Source organism: Sus scrofa, chromosome X, assembly GCF_054392235.1.
Source record: "Sus scrofa isolate SSC_HxYL_T2T_F1_AM1 chromosome X, Sscrofa_HxYL_maternal_Yorkshire_Landrace_v2.0, whole genome shotgun sequence".
NCBI lineage: Eukaryota > Metazoa > Chordata > Mammalia > Artiodactyla > Suidae > Sus > Sus scrofa.
Genome location: NC_139401.1, coordinates 60,976,385 through 60,999,484, shown reverse-complemented (window position 1 = coordinate 60,999,484; position 23,100 = coordinate 60,976,385). Strand labels below are relative to the sequence as shown.

The 23,100-nt window shown below is 37.2% G+C and overlaps 1 protein-coding gene across 50 annotated transcripts in view; it reads left to right on the top strand.

The window, feature by feature from the left end:
• The window catches only part of MTMR8 (myotubularin related protein 8), a 143,341-nt gene that overhangs the window by 45,329 nt on the left and 74,912 nt on the right, over window positions 1-23,100 (top strand). For 15 of the 50 annotated variants that reach the window (XR_014835108.1, XR_014835098.1, XR_014835099.1 and 12 more), the window contains exons 2-8: window positions 2,282-2,404; window positions 5,248-5,410; window positions 7,233-7,390; window positions 9,907-10,035; window positions 11,437-11,571; window positions 14,522-14,654; window positions 15,987-16,096. Coding sequence is in view for 31 of the 50 variants with exons in the window: in XM_013990548.3 (XP_013846002.1) it covers window positions 2,282-2,404; window positions 5,248-5,410; window positions 7,233-7,390; window positions 9,907-10,035; window positions 11,437-11,571; window positions 14,522-14,654; window positions 15,987-16,096 (951 nt within the window). In the remaining 19 variants the exon portion in view is untranslated. Of the gene's footprint in view, window positions 1-1,942; window positions 2,034-2,281; window positions 2,405-5,247; window positions 5,411-6,314; window positions 6,638-7,232; window positions 7,391-9,906; window positions 10,036-11,436; window positions 11,894-14,029; window positions 14,655-15,986; window positions 16,097-23,100 lie in introns of all 50 variants that reach the window. The other 35 variants (XR_014835114.1, XR_014835113.1, XR_014835116.1 and 32 more) reach the window with 9 other exon arrangements.

Here is a 23,100-nt window from a genome sequence, read left to right as displayed (position 1 = left end):
TGGGTTCGATCCCTGGCCTTGCTCAGTGGGTTACGGATCTGGCCTTGCCATGAACTGTGGTGTAGGTTGCAGACATGGCTTGGATCTGGCATTGCTGTGGCTGTGGTGTAGGCTGGCGGATACAGCTCTGATTCAACCCCTAGCCTGGAAACCTCCATATGCCATAGGAGCGGCCCTAGAAAAGGCAAAAAGACAAAAAATAAGAATAAAAAATATGGATAAAAATATAGCGTTGACTCACTAAACTTTTCATTTGGATTTTTTCCACATCTACTTTCCATTTGGATTTTTTCCACATCACTTTCATAAGTGAAATCGGTATAAATTTTCATTTCTTATAATTGTCTATTTGAGTTTAGAATCAAGACAATAGCCTCATAAATACTGTCATTCTTTTTTAATGACTTGAATCTATTGGATATGGTAGTCTGTTTCTTGGAAGTTTGGTAGAATTCACTCATAAAGTCATCTGGGCCTGATGTTTTTTTGGTAGGGGATATCATTGACTGCCACTGATATTGCATTTTATATTTTATATTGCCATTTTATATTTTCCTTGAAATTTTTTCACTTCATGAAGGTTTTCAATTTATTAACATGTTGTTCATAATACTTTCATTTAAATAAATTTGTTACATTGTTTTCCTTTTTTCATCTTGTACTTTATTTGCCTCTTTTCCATTTTTTTTCCTGATCAATTCTTATCAAATGTCTATTAACCTTTTTAAATAATTAAATTCTAGTTTTGCATTTTTTGTTATGTTTTTTGGTGTGTATGTGGGGATGGGATTTTCTGCTTAGTAATATCTGTCTTTTGTCTTCCTTTTTTCTTTTGCTATTTTTCATTGCGTTAAAGGCCTATCTAATTTCATTAACATTTCTTGTTTCATGATAAATATACTTAAAGCTAAACATTTCCTTCTTATTTCTGCTTTAGCTGTGCCCTATAAATTTTCATTTGTTGGGTTTTTATTATTCACTTTTAAATATTTATTTATTTATTTTATGATTTCCTTCTAACCCAAGGTTAATTTAATAATATGATATTTTATTTCCAAGCATATGCTAATTTTGCCTATTATTTGTTATTATTTTCTAACATCATTGTATTATGGTTGGAGAGTGCAGACTGTGTATACTGAACCTTTGGAATTTATTCAGGCTTCCTTTACAGCTATTATCATGATGTCTTTTTAGAAGTGTTCTATTAGTAATCTTAAACAATTTTGTGTTCTTTATTGGATACAGAGTTCTCTGTATATCTAATAGCTTGAAATTTGTAGTTGTATTGTGCAAGTGTTCTATATCTCTACTAATTTTTGTTTTTTTTTGTTTTATCCATCAATTCCTAACTAAAGTATTAAAATATCCAAGTGTTCCTTTTCTCTCTGCAGTTTTGCTACAAGCAAGTACATCAAGCAAGACATATTTTGAAACTGTATTGTAATATGCAAAATATTTATGATGAATATATATATTCTTATCCTGTTGTTATCTCTTAATTTTATTTTGTCAGATATTGAGAATGGTAATCAAGTTTTGTTTTGGTTCATATTTGCCTAGTATATCTTTTCTATCTTTTTTATTATCAACTGTTTATGTCTCTACTTTAGGTATATATCTTGTAGACTGAATATTGTGTTGAGTCTTTGTTTTAATTCAGTATGTAAGTCTGTCTTTTAATTGGTAAGTTTAATTTGTGTACATTTGTTATTTCTCTTATATTGGGACTTATTTATGGCATTTAATTTTATGTTTTGCATTTGTGGTACTCTTTTTTTTTTTTTTTTTTTTTTTTAGTTTTCAGTTTTTGCTTGTTTTTTCTTTCCTGCTTTCTACTGGATAGATCAAGTTTTCTTCTATTTTTTAGAAAGTTGTATACTCTATTTTCTTGCCCTTTAAGATGTAATCTCATGTTATTTACTCCTATTGATTTATTCAGATTTGATAACTGCCATTTCCTGCCAACAAGATTGGTAATCCAGCAGGCTCTTCTGTCCTGTTTATCTTCCACACACATCTATCCCATCATGGTAACATCATCTAGAATTTTAATCTTTTCTATAATGTATGTTTCCCTCTCACCTTTATAGTTTCTTCAGAGCTGATGTAGGGAAAGGAACCACAGATCCTACTAGTTTGCCACCTTGGCAGGAACTAGAAAGCCTCAAAGAAGTTTTATAGTAAATTAACAGGATTTATCTTGCTTTGAATTTCCCTACTTTAATCATAGGTGGTGAGTTGATAACTTAATCAGTATTCCCCCCCCCCCATATAACAGGTAGAAAACGTGAAATTACTGGATCGTTGTGTGGGTAAGAAACCAGCTAATGGGAGTCTATACCTTACTGCAACCCACCTGATCTATGTGGAGGCTTCTGGTGCTGCCCGAAAAGAGACATGGGTATGTTCATGAAAAGAAGTGTCAGAGAGTCTTGAAGAGTTGTGTATATGTTCCTTCTAATATGGCATTTTCTTGAAATTTCTGTTAACAGTTAAATTGCTATAAAAAATTTTAATCAAAGAACCTCTTCTAGGGAGATCTTTTCATAGTTTGAATCATATTATCCCTCAAATTGTTAATTATAATCATCTTAAACTACATGGGACTCAATATTTACCTCAATATTTTTAGGTAGTCTCTGCTCATTTTCTGAGCCTATTTGGTAAGCATCCTGAAGTAATTTAAAGCCTTGCTACACATAAAATGTGGTCCAAGAACCAAGAACATCCATATCACTTGGGAGCTTGCTAAAAATGCAGAATCTCAGGCCTAAGATTTTAAATTTCTGAAACACTCTCAGGTGATCACGATGGCACATGGACTACACTTTGTCTTCAATTATTTAGACCATCTCTCTGACCTAAGACAGGGTAGTGTGGTGTGTGTGTGTGTGTGTGTGTTGTCACACTTTGGAACAATGTTCTCAAATTTGTTTAGTGCCACTAACGTTACTTTATACTTTTCTTGTGCTAAAGTAGCATCATTTAATCTTAATTATTAGCCAGATTTATGCTTAGACTTCTATAATAAGTAAAACATGCTTATGGTATATGGCATAGTGATTAATATCACAGGCTCTAGAGGTAGTCTGCTCAGGGTGAAATATTGTCTTCAACATTTACTACCTTTGTAACCTTCTGCAAGTTATTTAATTTCTCTGAGTTTCACTTCCCTTATCTGTAAAATAGGGGAAACAATAATACTTGGTCGTGAGAATGAAAAAGTTAATATTTTTAAGTGCTTAAAACAGTTCCTGGAACATAATAAATTTGATCATATAAGTATAAAATAAATTAAGCAGAAATATATTTGGAAGAAGTATTTTATTACTTCCTTTTAAAACATACCATGACCACATGACATTGTATCATTCCTTTTGGTATGATAAAAGGAATGAGAAAAGAGGAATCAGGAGAGTTGGTTCTAGCTAGAATTGGCTGTGCAGTAACAGGCTATGTGACCTTGGGCAAATGACTCTTGATCTCTGGGCTCCAGTTTCCTCATATGTAAAATGAAATAGTTAGATTATATGATTAATTAAGACTCTTCAATTTCTAATAGTTTGGGAACCAGTTCTTTAGTACTGTGCCATGAGCCTTTCCCCTTTCCACCTGCACACATCTCCAGATTTGTTTCTACTGGGTATTATTTGAAACCTAACAGACTAGATCTGGAAGGGAGAATTTATGTTAATTATTTCTATATGTCAAAGGTAGCTTATTTACCCGATTAGTACTATTAAAGAAGCTCTTTTCAGCCTTAGTCTGCTCTTCTCAATTTACCCTTTTTTTTTTTTTTGCCTGGCACCTGATCCTGATGATCTGTGTTTTACTACCCAAACACAGATCTCCTATGTTGAACAATAGGGCTTTTATTTTCTTGAAATTTGATATATTAATTCTTGTTACATTATTAGTAGTTTTTAATGGCCCTTCAAAACTACTATAACAGAAATTGAGTTTGACAAAATAGTTAACACAGAAATTAAGGTGGAAAATTCCTTCTTGGAATATGTGAACAGTCCCTACATCTGCCTTGTTCTTAGCTGATGGATATGACTGTTCCTGGAAGAGATGCCTTTTCCAAATAAATGGGGGCTGGAGCATAGACTGTATGGGATGGAGGAAAAGAAAAGACAATGATGATCAGAAGGCCATTCCACGCACAGGGCAGGGAATCCAGAGAATGAAAAGAGTACATTCAGGCTCTAGTTGAAGGAAACATCAGAGAGATAGATAGGAGGAGAAAAATCAAAGGCTAAAATACAAAACCACCATGATTCCATGGCTTTTTGAAGCTCTAAACAGAGACTTTATTATTTGCATATAGTTTATTCTACTGGTTATCTTTCCATTTATTTTTTTTTGTTGGCATCAGCAAGGGCAGGAATGATGAGACTAAAGATTTTATCATCTTTCATTTTTTTTAAAAAATCAGAATTATTAACCTGTACTCCTTCAGGAAATAACTTTATTAGCTACCATACAGTTCTTATGTATAGTTCCTTTAGCACTTAGTCTTATACTCTCTATTCATTTCCTAAGTTACATAGCTAAAATTTTCCCCTATTTCATTTTTTGCTTTACTGTCACTAGAGTATAAAATGTGGAAGAAAAATTTTCCTTGTAAAATTTCGAGTTAAATCATTATTCCAGGACTAGAGTTTTAGAATTTCTAGGGAAATAACCCTGAACAAAGTTAGACTGTTTGTGCCACTTTTTGGCTGTGTGGCTTCTGATGAGGAATTCAATTCTCAGAGCTTTGGTTTCTTCATTCCTGAAATGGGATATTATAGGGGTTAAATAGTTAATGGTCATGGACCACCTTGTGAGTAATAAAGCACAATACCAATCATTAACCATTTTAATTAGTAATTTAGTAGAGCAAAAGGAATTTCTATTTTCCTCTCTGACAATTATTCTACTATGATTTTTAAACTCCACCATAGCATGCTAGAAGCCAACTGTTCTGAGCCAATTAACTACAACTACCCTATAAACCTCTTAACCTTGTACCATTGAGAGAGAAGTTTTATAACACTGAAATTTGTTTCTCATTGCTTTACTGCTATTTACTTCTGTTTTGAGAGAAACCCATTTGTTCCTTACAAAGGATGGTTGTAGGCTATAGATGTGATCACATCTCTGGCCATGCTCTTATCATTACTGAGAGTCAGGCACAGTGATAGTGATAGAACTAGTACATGTCTGTGACTTTTTCTTTGGTTCTTTTCTGTTTTGTAGATTGCACTGCATCATATTGCCACTGTGGAGAGGTTGCCTATTACTACCCTGGGTTGTCCCCTGATCCTCCACTGCAAGAACTTCCGGGTGGCCCACTTTGTTTTAGAGTCTGACGTTGTATGCCATGAGATTTATATTTCACTGCTCAAGCTTTCTCGGCCAGGTAGTTATGATAGTATTTCTATCTAAAACTATTGTAATTTTCTCCCAAAATGGCATAATGGAAAGATCATAAGTTCATGGGTTAGAAAGTTAAATAGAGTAGAGATTAGATCTGGGGTCTGACACTAACAGCTCCATGGTATTTGGGCAAGATACATAATCTTTTTCTTTTACTTTTTCTTTTCATTTCATTTTGTTTTGTTTTTAGGGCTGTACCTGTGGCATATGGAAGTTCCTAGGCTAGGGGTCAAATCAGTTGTCAGCCTATACCACAGCCGCAGCAATGAAGGGTCCAAGCCACATCTGTGACCTACACCACAGCTCAGGGCAACACCAGATCCTTAACTAACTGAGCGAGGTGAGGGATTGAACCCATGTCCTCATGGATACTAGTCAGGTTTGTGACCCACTCAGCCACAATGGGAAGTCCCTAGATACATAACCTTTTAACACAGCTTCCACACCTGTAAAATAGCAATAGGATAAGCTCCCTATGGAGGTTTTTTTGAGGCTGAAAAGCATTTCTGCATTTTAATCTGTACTTGGTATATAATAGATATTTAATAGATGTTTCCTTTTCTTTCTCTCTTTCCTTTTAAGTATCAACTTGTAAATTTTTCATCAGTTCAGGAAGGAAAATGGCTTTGGAGCAATTTGTTTACCATTGTCCTGCAAGCTTTATCTTTGGCCTGTTGTTTCTACTCCTACCCTTAGTTCCAACTAATAAACTAGGGAAGTTTATAAAAGTCCTTAATGCTTCCTACAGCTTCATTCTCTAATCTTCCACCCCAACTCCAGGTGACTAACCCATCAGATTCCTCTGATTTTAGACTGTGGAATAAATTCCATTAATCTGTGGATTAAAATTACATTTCCCTTCCCATTTTCTTCTACCTTTTCCTCAGAATAATTCCTCAGAATGTGCTGATATTCTATTAACAGAGGCTAGCTGTTAGCTGGCCCAACACTTTATAAAAGGCTCTGGCAGACTCCATCCATCTCTGGAAAAGTTATTGCCACATAAATTGGTCAAATGAGTTATTGACTACATGTTGCCTCTTGTGAAGGGAGGAAGTGGGGTTGACAAGAAGAAGAGAAGACATGGCCATTTGTCAGCCAGAAGCAGATATTGATTTGACAAGTAGAATGCAAGAACACTGTTAATGTTTTGCAACATGTTACAACAAGCATTGCAATCAGGACATTGAAGCTCAGTTAAAAACTTTTGGTAAGGCCCACTTTCTCAGCATGTGAAACCCAGAAGCTTGAGTTTAGTCTATTATCCAGCAATTCACAGGAAACCAGGCAGAATGTTCCTGCTTTATATTGGTATCATATAAATTAAAATATCTTTTTAAAAGAAGACTCTTGGGAGGTCCCATTGTGACTCAGTGGTAATGAACCCAACTAGTATCCATGAGGACATGGGTTTGATCCCTGGCACCACTCAGTTGGTTAAGGATCCAGTGTTGCCATAAGCTGTGGTGTGGATCACAGATGTGGTTCGGATCCTGCATTGCTGTGGCTGTGGCCGGCAGCTTCAGCTCCAATTTGACCCCTAGCCTGGGAATTTCCATATACTGCAGGTGCAGCCCTAAAAATGAAAAAAAAAGAAAGAAAGAAAGAAGAAGACTCCTAAACAATATTTCAGTTCTTATTCCTTATAAAAAGGCAACCTTGTACACAAATTATTGTCCTTTTTAGGGACTATTGGAAACATCCCCTTTGGGAGAGTAAAATCTAGCTTTCTAGCTTTTCCTCTGTATTATTTTCTAAGTTTTACTCATTATTACTTCCTTTTCATGCCTATCTTTCTTCTCCAGCATTACCTGAAGATCTTTATGCTTTTTCTTATAATCCCAAATCCTCAAAAAAAATGAGGGAACGTGGATGGAGACTGATTGACCCAATATCAGACTTTGGACGTATGGGAATACCTAACAGGTACTGGGCCATAACAGATGCCAACAGAAACTATGAGGTAATTTTGTCATTGTTGTTTTCTTTTGATTCATTTCATTAAAATAGAAGAATATCACCAAACAGAGGTTTTGAAAAGAAGAAAAATATCACTCATGATCTTTCATTTTCATTCAGCATTCAGCCACTCAGCAAGCATAATGATAACTAGAATACTCAGAACACAAAGTCAGTGTTTTCATAGTCTAAAACATAGGGTGCTATGGGAACATAGATGAATTTAGACTGGGAAGCCAGAAACAGCCTTATGCTTTGGAGAATAACCTGAAGAAGGAAATCTATCCTAATTCATACAGGGAGAGAAGGAAAGAGTAAGTCGGTAAGTGAATTTAGCTCATGAATGGCTACATGGCAAAATTAAGGAACAATTATCCTGAAAACAGAAACCATAAGATGATTTTAAACTAGAAAGAATGGTAAGTATACTTGTATTTTAGAGAGATAACTTTAGTATTGGTATGGAGAATTGGTTTGCTGGGGCTAAGAATTCAGGAGAGTAGTATGAGAAGTGCTAAGAACCTGAACTAAGGCAGTGAGTATGGATGGGGAGGAGGAGATGGTTTTAAGAGATATTAAAGTGGTAGAATTAAAATAACCCGGTGGCACATTAAATTGTCAGAGAAAGAGGGACCCCAGTATGCACCCCAGATTTCCTGGTTTCTGCCTTAGGTGACCCAAGTAGGTATGGATATGTTAGTAAGATAAGGAACAAAAGAAGAACAGACAATGTCTTCAGTTTTAGACTTGGGCTCAAGGTAATTAAAAAATATCAAGTATTTGATATCAAGCATTTGAGTCTAGATCTCAAGAAAGAGCTGTGGGCCAAATATAGAAGTTTGGGAATGTGTTGGTGGCCCCCAGGACCATCCTTCAAGTTCATTGATTCACTGGGAAGACTCACAAGATGTGGCATATAATTGTACTTGTGACTGTGAGTTATTACAGTAAAAGGATACAAAACACAATCATCAAAGGGAAAAGGAGTGAAATCTGGAGAAAACTGGACACTAGCTCCAGAGCCCTCTAACAGTGGAGTCACATAGGACATGCTTTAACTCCTCTAGCAACAAATTGCAACAACATGTGAAAAATGTTGTTTATTAGAGAAGCTCATTGGAGAATCAGTGTCCAAGATTTTTATTTGGGGCTGGTCACATAAGCACTCTCTGCTTAGCATAACCAAAGTTCCAGATTCTCACAAGGAAAGCAAGTATTTAGCATAAATCACATTGTTTTTACAGACAATTTAGGCACAATGAATCACTCTTATCAGTTAGGGAATGGCAGGAAACTTTCAAAAATTCAAGTTCACAGGTACTAGATACTGCTTTCCAAGGATAACAGGCTCACTATGATAACTTTTCTGCATAGGGTGTTTAAGTGGTATTTCTGAATTGATAGATCTTTATTTCTAACTTTTTACTGTCATATAAAGGAAGTAATTTAAATGACTTTGTGGTAACAGTTTTGAATATCCACTAGATATGAGGATTGATGAGCTCTCACTCAGACAGGGTCATCTGTGAGATGGCTTGTTAGAGTTATACTTGACAGAAATGAGTAGAGATGAGGTGAGTTCTTTCCAGTTCATATTTGTGTCTAAATCTCCCAAATGAGGCCTAAAATAGTTATGTTAGCACCTTGGATGCATGAGTTGCATCCAACTTCTGAGTTGGAAGGAAAGCTCTCTTTATGTCTCTTTGTATGACCAGCTTCTCCAAAGGTCTAAGTCTAGGTGAGGGAATGGATACAGAACTTTTTCTCTTTCAGATGTTCTGCTTTCTTAGACACTGACTTAAATGCTTCAGTGACTTATGTGGAGCTGTTCCTGATCTAATCCACTCCAAACATTTTTGTCTATTCATTTTTTTCAATTTGTTTGACCTGTTGTCAAATGTTTAAGAGTGTTCTTAGAGGAGTGATTATGATTAACTTGGCAATATCAGGTCTGTGCTGTTATATTTTGCCACTTTCTCTTTAGAAAGATGCATTTTGGAAACCACTAAAAGCTGATAAATGTGAGATAATTTATCAGTTTTTTTATAGAGTAAATACCTAAATGTCAATACTTCCACCTCCAAACTAGTATTTTAAAGGCCCTCAAGATGTACATATTAGGAACCTAGTGTGCATTTTAAGAAAGAGTAAATCATGTTTTCTTCTCCTTCGTCTGTCTGCCTTACATTTCAATCTATTTGTTTATAATATACATTGTTCTGTTAGGCAAGTGTAGGAATTTTAGAGTAGATTACACATGCCTTTCTACCTAGAATAATAATGTTTGCTATTCTAAAGGTACATTTAATTTTTATATATCTCAATACCTTACTATCTAGAAAATAATAGCATATTTGGAAGAGCTTTAACATCAAGGAGATTTTTGTTCTTATTTCTGAGGAATGGGTGATTTTAGTTGATAAATACCAGATAGCTAATGCTTGAGTCACTGCTTTTCCAACCTGTTGCTACCAAGTAAAAAAAATGTTTAAAAAAAGAACTGAGTTTATTTTCTTTTAGATATGCAGTACCTACCCTCCTGAAATAGTGGTTCCTAAATCCGTTTCATTGGGAACAGTGGTTGGAAGTTCAAAGTTCAGAAGTAAAGAACGTGTACCTGTGCTTTCCTACCTCTACAAAGAGAACAATGTGAGTTGAATAAACTTCTGAGAACTAAACTTGACTCTAGAAGACCTGGGTTTGAGTCACACTGCTGCCACTTGCAAGCTATGTGACCTCATGCAAGTTACTTCTCTGAACTTTAGTACTTCTGATGGTTTTTAAGTGGGTCACATGAGGGAAAAATATATTTTGTAAATTGTAAAGTGTTGTGCAGATAAGGTATTTATTTTTTATTTTTATTTTATTCTTTGCTTTTTAGAGCCACACCCAAGGCATGTAGAAGTTCCCAGGCTAGGGATCAAATTGGAGCTATAGCTGCCAGCCACAGCCACAGCCACACTGGATCTGAGCCATGTCTGCAACCTACACCACAGCTCATGGCAACACCGGATCCTTAACTCACTGAGCAAGGCTAGGGATCAAATCCACATCCTCATGAATCCTAGTCAGTTTTGTTAACCACTTAGCCATGAAAGGAACTCCCTTAAATGGCATTTTTAGTATACATTTATTTCTTTCCTTCTCTGTGGGCTCCTGCTTGATGGCAAGCTATTGAATGCAAGGGAGCAGTCGTATGAGAGGATATTTGGGGACTGTGACCTCCCACTGGAACATAAGTGTTCTTGATCCTTTGTCACTAATTTTCATGTAATTTAAGGTAGTTGGGGAAAGCACTTGATGTTTAAGTCCCCTTCCATAGGAAAAGATAATAGTTCTTGACTCTTTTGATCTCTCTGAGATCTGGAATTAGTCAAATAGTCAAGTTTTCAGATAGGCAACTATTCAAGTGCTAAAGAGTATAGTAATACAAGTGAGTGTCTTGTCAAATTATCGAAGTGAGCAGATTCCATAAAAACCAAACCAAAGTGTAATGCAGTTAACTAATCATTACCAGCTGTACCTGCTAAATAGCTGTGTTATTTTCATATTGAAATGGCATGAAATAAACCAGCCCTCTGATTTGGCATTAAATCCCAAAATGAGTGACCTCTGTTCTCTTAAGAGACTCTAGATCTTTGCTCTGTCTTGAATTCTGCTGCTACCGCAAGCCTTTGGTTTATATGGATAACATTACTGGAACTATAAAAACCAAGAAAGTTTAATGAAAATGCTAACCTACTACATTGAAAATGAATAAAATTTTATTAGGGAAACACTCAGGATATAATTTCCTTAGTTTGGATTTACCAAAACTGGATTTGGAATCTTAGCCATGTAGAAGGAAAAAAAAATCTGAGTAGCCAGGGGAGGGAGGAGGCTGAGCCCAATATCAGTGGAATGGTTGGCCTTCAGAGCTACACCACTCTTTGCTTTACTATCCTGAGTTGGCCTAACCTCTTCATCTGGTCAGTGAATCTGGAATCAAGGAGAATTTTTGACTACCTGTACATATGATCAATCACCTAACACATTTTTTTTTCCTTTTAGGCTGCCATTTGCCGCTGTAGCCAGCCTCTGTCTGGATTTTATACCCGTTGCATAGATGATGAGCTCTTGCTAGAGGCCATTAGCCAGACGAACCCAGGAAGCCAGTTTATGTATGTTGTAGACACAAGACCTAAGGTATCTATCAGTTACCTTTCTAATACCCCAACTTCACTCATCTTGCAATCCTCTTCCCCACATGTTGAGCTTTGCAATTTTAATGAAAATTTAGTTTTGTGTATATGGGCTTATTATATCATAATTGTGTAAAATCATTTGAGTAAGTGATTTGGAGCTCCTTTTATCATAGCCTGTCACTGTCAAGCAATACTGTGAGAAGGTGCTTTAAACAACATAGCCTTACCACTGCCTCTGAATGTCACAGAAAGGAGGAACCTCAGATCAACCTAAAATCAGCCTAAACTCTGCTTTAATTCCTTGACAATCAACATTTTTTCTAGCTCCAATAAAGGATTGTAGGTTAATTAATTGTGCCCCACAAAGCAAGTAAATGACGGATTCCCTTTTCTTCAAGGCTGTCCTTTTTACAAACATCTCCAGAAAGAAATAATTTTGTGGTTTTTTTTTTTTTTTGCCTTTTTTTTTTTGCTATTTCTTGGACTGCTCCCGTGGCATATGGAGGTTCCCAGGCTAGGGGTCCAATCGGAGCTGTAGCCACTGGCCTATGCCAGAGCCACAGCAACACGGGATCCGACCCGCGTCTGCAACCTACACCACAGCTCATGGCAACGCCAGATCGTTAATCCACTGAGCAGGGGCAGGGATCGAACCTGCAACTTCATGGTTCCTAGTCGGATTTGTTAACCACTGCGCCACGACGGGAACTCCATAATTTTGTTTATAATTTGATGTGTGGAGTGTGGCTGACTAGGTTTCATCACCAATTAATGATTGCCAAATTGGTGATTTAGATGTGACTTCAGAGCTGAGCAATCAGATGTGCGCAAAACCAGATGGTGGCCTTAGACAGCTGTCTGCCCATTTTGGGGATCTCTCACTGACTGTTTTCCAGGGCTACCTAGCACTGACTGGGCTTAAGAGAGAAAATCATTTCCCTTTCTGCTAAGTACCATCCTTCATTTTTTTCATAAGGTTGCTTTCTTGCTTCAACCATAACTGATTTGACATTTTGGGATTAGAAAGAGTATAATCAAATCTGTGCCTTTCATCAGGATTAATCTTATAATGGTAAAGAGAAACACCAAGATTTTGAACAACTGAAGAATTAATACCCTTTGTCCAAATGAAAGACCAAAAAATCCTTTTTAATAGGTCCCTTTTCCTCTCTCAGAGGGCCTAGAAGTATTTAGCAATAACCCTATTCTAGATGGCTAGATCTATACTTTTGGTAGAAACTGGTATTGTAGTGACAAAATTACATTCTTAGGAATCAGTCAAATCTGGGGTTAGATCTTGTCTTCAGCCTTTATCCTATGATCCTAGCTGAAATTGGTTCACCTCTCTGAGGTTGTTTTCTTATGGAAGTAATAGTAGTACCTATCTTTAGGGGCTGTGGTAAGGATTAAATGAAATAATATATGTAAAGGATCTGGCACAGTGTCTGGCACACACTAGGGGCTCAGTAAGTATTTTTTTATCCCTACTTAAACATTAGATTGATAATATTTAGCTGTTTTCAGATCTGTTAGACATATTCCCAAAGAGTGTATACTAGTATGATGTAGAAGCTATCCTTTCTAGTGCTTCCCAGACCTGGCTAGTACCTGCTGTAATTATTGTCTCATTTGCTTATGTATCGATCAAACATAAAAAAATTCTTTGTTACTAAATGGCTGTTGCTTACACCTCCTCAAGTGTTCCTTTGACATTTGTCTTTAATTTAATGAAAGCTCAGTGACATTATTTGTGCAATAAGATATCAAAATCACCATCATGTTTCTCCCTTTAACAAGTATCTTCCAATCTCAGAGTATGTTGACCTGTAGACTTTTTCCCTGCAGGTTTAATGTGAATAATTTGTGTTTTGGAGGTTTTAATGACATTCTTTTGTATTAATATAAAACCTACACCCTATCCATATATGTGCTCCTCTTGCCTTTTGAAATGCCCAGTAGTGGGAGATGAGAAAACAGGTCCAGACAACAGAAAATAACTTAATTAATAAGATGGTTGTCATCATAGAAGGTATCTCTGCTGTTTTCTAGTTTTTATATTAATATCTCCTCTCTGAAAGTCTCATTTACTCACTATCCCACCCAACATTCTTCCTATGACCAAGAAGAACTCTGATTACCGAAAACGAACATAGTGTTAAAATAGCTCTTGGTGTCTCCATTTCAGTTCTATCAGTGAGTGAAAGTCACTTATTTCATGCAGTCATGTTACAGATATTTTTCTAGAAAAGCTATTTAAAATTGGAGTTCCTGTCATGGCTCAGTGGTTAATGAATCTGACTAGGAACCATGAGGTTGCAGGTTTGATCCCTGGCCTCTCTCAGCGGGTTAAGGACCTGGTGTTGCCCTGAGTTCTGGTGTAGGTTGCAGATGCGGCTCGGATTCCGTGTTGCTGTGGCTCTGCTGCAGGCCGGCAGCTGTAGTTCCGATTAGACCCCTAGCCTGGGAACCTCCATATGCTGTGAGTGTGGCCCTAGAAAACACCAAAAAAAAAAAAATTAATTGGACCTGGAGTTCTTACATTTCTTTCTAGAGCTTTTCTGTTGCAAAGATTTTTGAACTTTCACCTGTTTTTCAATATAAAGCCCCTTCAGGTAAGAAAACATTTATCTGTGATAGTAAGCTCAAAATTATTATTTTAGTTCTTCAGATCAGATATCCTCATACCTGCCATATCCTTCAATCTCTTAAGCAGGGTTTTAGTAACCAAAAAGTCACTATATATCCTTCTCTTTCTCTATACTGCTCTGTTACTTAAAATACCTTATCTAAAGGCCAGTGAAATTCTCTGCATTCCAGAATGTACCCTGTCTGATCTAACTTGGTTTTAAATGGATAAGACTTAAAACCATTTAGAATGAAGCATTGATATTGATGAACCATGTTCTTTCATCGTCTGCACTATCTGTTCTATTATGTCCTCAATATTGCAGTTAAATGCCATAGCCAACCGAGCAGCTGGGAAGGGATATGAAAATGAAGACAACTATGCCAACATTCGCTTCAGGTTCATGGGCATTGAGAACATCCATGTGATGAGAAGCAGCGTGCAGAAACTCTTGGAAGGTACAGGATTTCACCTGGGCTAGGCCAGAGGCTATATAGCTTTGCATAATTATGTAAGCAAAAAACATCCTTGATTTTGGGGTGAAACATAAAAGCAGCCAGGTGAACAGAATCAGTAAGTGATAAGTTTTTTTTTTTTACTATAGTATGAATCTAGTTTACATAGATAGCACTGAGTTATAACAGTATTGATCTGAAAGAGAAACTAAGATGTCTAGTTTTATAACTTTGTGGAGTCTGTTGGGTTTAGTTGCTATGGAAATCCTTTCTTTCTATAGATTTACAGAGACTGCTGTGTAGAAGTGGGTAGGTCATAAGTATAAATGAATTTTGGATTAATTTTATCATCCTCAAGGTAATAATTCACCTCATTTAATCTGCTGTAAGGTTTCAGTCTGATTCCATCACAGTGCTGATAAAGGGGGTAAATTTAGACATGAAAGGAATAAAATTGGACAATTTGGGTCATCTCTCATTATTGCAAAATAATTGGGGTCAGAATGGGGGCAAGGTGAGATCAGGGCCTTACAGAACTCCTGAGTCTAGAACATTTCTCCCAAAGCCGCTAACCAGGATTCCATGATGTGGTATGTCATCTCAGGCACTAGGGAAAACCTGTCTTAATTAAGTGAACTCCTTATTCTTCCTCTCTTCTTTAATTTTGTACTCATGTTCTCTACCAAGACCTTTCCCTTACATGACACTTAGCAGATCCTGTCTCCTCAGTCTGCAGCCCTTTTAGGATATTGGCATACCTCTTCCTTGGGTCTCTTCCTCTCTTTTTTATCATAGCATATTCTACGGTAGAAGTATAGGAGTGGACTTTTTGAGGCAAAAGATTGCCCTCTGCTGGATAACCAGTGCAAAGTACATGAAAATTAACTGGTAATTATTTTTTCCCCCAACTTGTTGAAACAGCACAGGGCTGCAGGGAGTAGGTGGGGATGTGGAAGTAGAGACAGATGTTAAGGGCCTATAGGGTTAGGATGATTAGGAGGAGTTAGGATGGGAATCAAATGTGTTTTGTAATCAGAAGAGATATGAGTGTTTTCCTGTGGATCCTGACTCAGTCTTCTGGCTCTCTTCTTCAGAGATTTCTGTGAGCTTGGGGATGGGTTCTACAACTCAAGAAAATAGAGATCAGAGCTGGGAGATAGTAGGCTCAAGTCATAGTCCTGTTCCTGATTTACTCTGTGGTTTCCAACCAATCATTTAACCTTTCTGAGCCTCAGCTTCCTCATTTACAAAATAAGGATCCACTTTGTCCCCTTTCTTGGTGAATAAACTGAGGTGATTTTGAATTTCAATCTCTGCTTCATTTTCCACCTTTAGTTTGTGAATTGAAAACTCCAACAATGAGTGAATTTCTTAGCGGCCTGGAGAGCTCAGGGTGGTTGAGACACATTAAAGCTGTTATGGATGCTGGAATTTTCATTGCAAAGGTAATAATAAAGATTTTAAGAACTTTCACTGATTTAATTCTGGGATCTCTTGAGGTAGCAGTGTATCATGGTGGAAAGAGTTTTGGAAAAAAAATGCTTCTAGATTTACCTCTGCCACTAATTTACTGTGTGCCCTTGGCAATTCTCTTCTCTTCTCTGGGTCTCAGTTTCTCTCTATATAAAACAAAATAGACTAGAAACTAATGGTATAATGTTTAGGGGGGGCACTATACTCTTTGAGAATATGATTGACCCTCTTCCCCTGGAAAAATGTACAAGTGGCTATATGTACCGAAAATATAACTTAATTTCACTGGTACATAGACCCGAGATCTCAGACTAAAAATTCTTACAAAATCTTTCATGGTTCTTTCAGTTCAAATGCTCTCATTGTCTTTGCAGCTCAAATACTGTGATGTATTTTTGTGTTGATTCCGTAGAAGTAAAGTATCAAGTAGAAGTAAAACTAGGTTTAAAATATATGCAGAGCTTATGTTTCTATATTCAGAGCTCTGAGTATAAAGCCAGTTTTTCGAACTTCTTTATATAGATCTGCCTAAGAATGCAGTGTAAGCAGCCTTCCTCATTCATTTATGCTGACTCACTTATTTTCTGACCTTCAGAGCCCTGGCTTCTGTTATCATTTGTTAGGAGATATTAAATAGGAAAAATTTTGTAATGTACATTTTCTCATTTTGAAATTTTGTCTACACATTCCTACATGAGAACTTGCTCTATTCACCCCACCCCTATTATTTGGTAAAAGGAGATAATCACTTTTCCCCTCTCTGCTGTCATTTTCTAAATTGTGAATAATGAGATTTATAGCCTTTGGATTAAAAGATTTTTATTAAGTTTTTTCATTTTTATTTTTTATTACTCAATGAATTTATTACATTTATAGTTGTACAATGATCATCACAATCCAATTTTATAGGATTTCCATCCCACACCCCCAGCATTCCCCCACACCCCAACTTCTCTCCTTTGGAAACCATAAGTTTTTCAAAGTCTATGAGTCCGTATCTGTTCTGGAAAGAAGTTCATTCTGTCCTCTTTGCAGATTCCACATGTACGTGATAGCTTTTGATGTTGGTGTCTAATTGTCTCACTGACTTCACTTAGCATGATAATTTCTAGGTTCATCCATGTTGCTAAAAATGCCAGTATTTCGTTCTTTTAATGGCTAATATTCCATTGTGTATATATGTACTACATCTTCTTGATCCACTGCACTGTCGATGGACATTTAGGTTGTGTCCATGTCTTGGCTATTGCAAATAGTGCTGCAATGAACATCAGAGTACATGTGTCTTTGCGAGGCGTGGTTTTCTCTGGATAGATGCCCAGGAGTAGGCTTGCTGGATCAAGTGGTAGTTCTATTTTTAGTTTTCTGAGGAATCTCCATTCTGGTTTCCACAGTGGCTGCACCAACTTACATTCCCACCAAGAGTGTAATAGGGTTCCCTTTTCTCCACACGCTCTCCAGCATTTATTGTTTGTAGACATTTTGATGATGGCCTTTCTGGCCAGTGTAAGGTGGTACCTCATAGTGGTTTTAATTTGCATTTTCTTAATGATGAGTGATGTTGAACATCTTTTCATGTGTGTTTTGGCCATCTGTATGTCTTCTTTGGAGAATTGTCTGTTTAGATCTTCTGTCCATTTTTTGATGGGATTGTTTGTGTTTTTGGTATTGAGCTGCAGAAGGTGTTTATAAATTTTGGAGATTAATCCCTTGTCAGTTGATTCATTTGCAAAGATTTTCCCCCATTCTGTGGGTTATCTTTTTGCTTTGTTTAGGGTTTCCTTTGCTGTGCAGAAACTTTTAAGTTTAATTAGGTCCCATTTGTTTATTTTTGTTTTTCCTGTCATAACTCTAAGAGGTGGATCTGAGAAGATGTTGCTGTTGTTTTAGTCAGAGAGTGTTTGGCCTATGTTTTCCTCTAAGAGGTTTATAGTGTCTGGTCTTGCACCTAGGTCTTTAATCCATTTGGAGTTTATTTTTGTGTATGGTGTTAGGGAGTGTTCTAATTTCATTCTTTTCCATGTGGCTGTCCAGTTTTCCCAGCACCACTTGTTGAACAGGCTGCCTTTTCTCCATTGTATCTTCTTGCCTCCTTTGTTATAGATTAGTTGGCTGTAGGTGCGTGGGTTGAATTCTGGGCTTTCTCTCCTGTTCCACTGATCTATAGTTCTGTCTTTGTGCCAGTACCATATGGTTTTAATGATTGTTGCTTTGTAGTATAGTCTGAAGTCCAGGAGCCTGATTCCTCCAGCTCCATTTTTCTTTTTCAGGATGTCTTTGGCTATTCTGGGTCTTTTGTGCTTCCAAACAAACTTTAAAATATTTTGTTCGAGTTCTGTGAAAAATGTCCTTGGTAATTTGATAGGGATAGCATTGAATCTGTAGATTGCCTTGGGTAGTATGGTCATTTTGATAATATTGACTCTTCTAATCCAAGAGTCTTTCCATCTGTGTCATCTTTGATTTCTTTCATCACTGTCAAATAGTTTCCAGAGTATAGGTCTTTTGTCTCTTTAGGTATGTTTACTCCTAGGTATTTTATTCTTTGGATGAGATGGTAAACGGGATTGCTTCCCTAATTTCTCTTTCTGATCTTTCACTGTTAGTATATAGAAATGCAGTTGATTTCTGTGTATTAACTTTGTATCCCGTGACTTTGTCAAATTCATGGATGAGTGCTAACAGTTTTCTGGTAGAGTCTTTAGGATTCTCCAGGTACAGTATCATGTCATCTGCAAATACTGAGAGTTTTATTTCTTCCTTTCCAATTTGGATTCATTTTATTTCTTTAACTTCTCTGATTGCTATGACTAGGACTTCCAAAACTATGTCGAATGATAGTGGTTTGAGCAGACATCCTTGTCTCGTTCCTGATCTCAGCAGGAATTCTTTCAGCTTTTCAAAATTTAGAATGATGTTAGTTGTGGGTTTGTCATATGTGGCCTTTATTATGTTGAGGTAGGTTCCCACTGTGCCCACTTTCTGAAGGGTTTTTATCACAAATGGGTGTTGGATTTTGTCAAAGGCTTTTTCTGCGTCTATTGAGAGGATCATATGGTTTTTATTCTTCAGTTTGTTAATGTGGTGTATCACACTGATGGATTTGCGGATATTGAAGAACCCTTGCATCCCTGGGATAAATCCCACTTGATCATCACGTATAATCCTTTTAATGTATTGTTGGATGTGGTTTGCTAGTGTTTTGTTGAGGATTTTTGCATCTATGTTCATCAGTGAAATTGGCTTGTAGTTTTCTCTTTTTTTGTGGTATCTTTGTCTGGTTTTGGTATCAGGGTGATGGTGGCCTCATAGAATGAGTTTGGGAGTGTCCCTTCCTCTGCAATTTTTTGGAATGGTTTCAGAAGGATAGGTGTTAGCTCTTCTCTAAATGTTTGATAGAATTCGCCTGTGAAGCCATCTGGTCCTGGACTTTTATTTGTTGGAAGTTTTTTAGTCACAGTTTGAATTTCAGTACTTGTGATTGGTCCATTCATCTTTTGTATTTCATCTTGGTTTAGTCTTGGAAGATTGTACTTTTCTAAGAATGTGTCCATTTCTTCTAGGTTTTCCGTTTTAATGGTGTGTGGTTGCATATAGTAGTCTCTTATGATCCTTTGTATTTCTGTGATGTCCGTTGTTACTTCTCCTTTTTCATTTCTAATTTTATTGATTTGAGTCCTCTCTCTTTTGTCTTGATCAGTCTGGCTAAGGGTTTATCAATTTTGTTGATCTTCTCAAAGGAAGATCGTTTCATTGATCTTTTCTGTGGTTTTATTCGTTTCTATTTCATTGATTTCTGCTCCGATCTTTATGATTTCTTTCCTTCTACTAACTTTAGGTCTTGTCTGTTCTCTCTCTAGCTGCTTTAGCTGTAAAGTTAGGTTGTTTATTTGAGCTTTTTCTGGTTTCCTGAGGTAGGCTCGTATTGCTATAAACTTCCCTCTTTGAACTGCTTCTGCTGCATCCTACAGGTTTTGGAGTGTTGTATCTTTGTTGTCATTTGCTTCTAGGTATTTTTTAATTTCCTCTTTGATTTCTTCAGTGATCCATTGGTTGTTTAGTAGCACGTTATTTAGTCTCCACGTGTTTGTGTTTTTTGCAGTTTTTTTTTTTTCTTGTTGTTGCTCTCCAGTCATATAGCGTTGTGGTTGGAAAAGATGCTTGATGTGATTTCGATTTTCTTAAAGTTACTGAGGCTTGATTTGTAGCCCAGGATGTGACCAGTCTTAGAGAATGTTCCATGTGCACTTGAGAAGAATGTGTATTCTGTTGCTTTTGGATGGAATGTCCTATAAATATCTATTAAGTCCATCTGGTCTAATGCTTCATTCAGGGCCTGTGTTTCCTTGTTGATTTTCCGTCCAGATGATCTGTCCATTGCTGTAAGTGGAGTGTTAAAGTCCTCCTCTATTATTGTGTTATTGTCAATTTGTCCTTTTAAGGTTGTTAGCAGTTGCCTTATATATTGTGGCGATCCTATGTTGGGCACGTAGATATTTAGAATTGTTATATCTTCCTTCATGGATTGATCCTTTGATCATTATGTAGTGACCTTCCTTGTCTCTTAAAATATTCTTCAATTTAAGGTCTATTTGGTCTGATATGAGTATTGCTACTCCAGCTTTCTCTTGATTCCCGTTGGCATGGAATATTTTCTTCCATCCTCTCACTTTCAGATTGTATGTGTCCCTAGAAGTAAAGTGGGTCTCTTGAAGACAGCATATATATGAATCTGGTTTTTGTATCCATTCAGCCAGTCTATGTCTTTTGGTTGGGGCATTTAGTCCATTAACATTTAAGGTAATTATTGATATGTATGTTCTTATTGCCATTTTATTAATTGTTTTGGATTTGTTTGTGTTGCTCTTTTTTCTTCCCTTCTTCTCTTGTTCTCTCCTCTTGTGGCTTGATGACTATCTTTAGTGTTGTATTTGAGTGGATTTTTCTTATTTGTGTGTGTATCAATTGTGGATTTTTGGTTTGCAGTTACTCTGAAGTTTTGATGTAAGAGTCTCTCTCTCTCTCTCTCTGTGTGTGTGTGTGTGTGTGTGTGTGTGTGTGTGTATGCACATTTATGAGATTGTTTTAAGTTGTTGGTCTCTTAATTGCAAAGTGCATCTCCACTGTCCTGCATTTGTACCCTCTTCTTATCAAGATTTCTGATTTTGGTGGAATAATTGTACATGGATGATTTCATATCTTTACTGTATATATACCTTTACTGGTGAGCCTTGTCATTTGCGATATTTTTGTTTCTGGTTGCTGCCTTTTCTTTTCTGCCTAGAGAAGTTCCTCTAGTATTTGTCATAAAGCTAGTTTAGTGTTGCTGAATTCTCTTAGCTTTTGCTTATCTGTAAAGCTTTTGAATTCTCTTTCAAATCTGAATGAGAGCCTTGCTGGGTAAAGTAATCTTGGTTGGAGTTTTTTTTTTTTTTTTTTTCCTTTTCCTTTTGTCACATTAAGTATATCATGCCACTCCCTTCTGGCCTGCAAAGTTTCTGCTGAAAAATATGCCTATAACCTTATCAGGGTTCCCTTGTATATCATTTGTTTCTTTTCCCTAGCTGCTTTCAGTATTTTCTCTTTGTCTTTAATTTTGGTCAGTTTGATTAATATGTGTCTTGGGGTGTTTCTCCTTGTGTTTATTTTATATGGTACTCATTGCCCTTCCTGGATTTGAGTGAGTGGTTCCTTTCCCATGTGAGGGAAGTTTTTGGCTATTATCTCTTGGAATATTTTTTCTGTCCCCTTCTCTCTCTCTTCTCCTTCTGGTACCCCCATAGTATGGATGTTGGTGCATTTAACATTGTTTCAGACTTCTCTGAGACTCTCCTCATTTGTTTTCAAACTTTTTTCTCTTTTCTGTTCCACATCTGTGATTTCCACTGATCTGTCCTCCACCTCGCTTATTCGTTCTTCTGCCTCCTGTATTCTTCTGTTGGCTGCTTCTAATGAATTTTTTATTTCAGTTATTGTATTTTGCATCTCTTCTTGCTTAAGTTTTATATCTTGTATTTCTTTGCTCAGTGTTTCCTGACAATTATCCATCTTTGGCTCCAGTTTATTTCCAATGTCTTGCATCATCTTTAGCATCAACAGTCTAAAGTTTTTTTTTTTCCTGGAGGCTGAGAATCTCCTGATCACTTAGCTGTTTTTCTGTTTTTTTTTTTTTTCTTTCTCCCTTATCTGAGTTATAGTTCTCTGTCTTTTCATTTTTATAGGTTTTTGGCATGGTGACCTTTTTACAGATAACAGAGTTGTAGCCTCTCTTACATCTGGTGTCTGCCCCCCTTGAGGCTGAAGTTGGTATGGGGGCTTGCTGTAGGCTTCCTGGTGGGAGGGACTGGTGCCTGCCCACTGGTAGGTGGAGCAGATTCTTATCCCTCTGGTGGGTGGGGCTTTGTCTCTGGGTTAGATTAGAGGCTGTGTGCCTGGGGTGTCTTTAGGCAGCCTGTTTACTGAGGGGCGGGGCTGTTATCCCACCTGGATTGTTGTCTGGCCTGGGGTGTCTCAGCACTGATGGGTGGGGCCTGATTGTCCCAAAATGGCCACCTCCAGAAAAACGTAAGCTGATGAATATTCCCAAGAGCCTTGCTTTCAATGTCCTTCCCCGACAACAAGCCACATTCTCCCCCTGTTTTCCCAGGAGATCCTCCAAGAACTGCAGTCAGGTCTCGCCCAGATTCCCATGGAGACTTTGCTTTGCCCTGGGACCCAGTGCACGTGAAAGTCTGTGTGCACCTTTTAAGAATGGGGTCTCCATTTCCCCCAGTCCTGTGGAGCTCCTGCACACAAGCCCCACTGGCCTTCAATTCCTGATGCTCCAGGGGCTCTTTCTCCCAATGCCAAATCCCCAGGCATGGGGGCTTCACGTGGGGCTCAGAACTTTCACTCCTGTAGGTGAGTCTCTGTGATACAGTAACTTTCCTGTCTGTGTCGCTTCCCACCCGGGAGGTATGGGGTTGCTTATATTGTG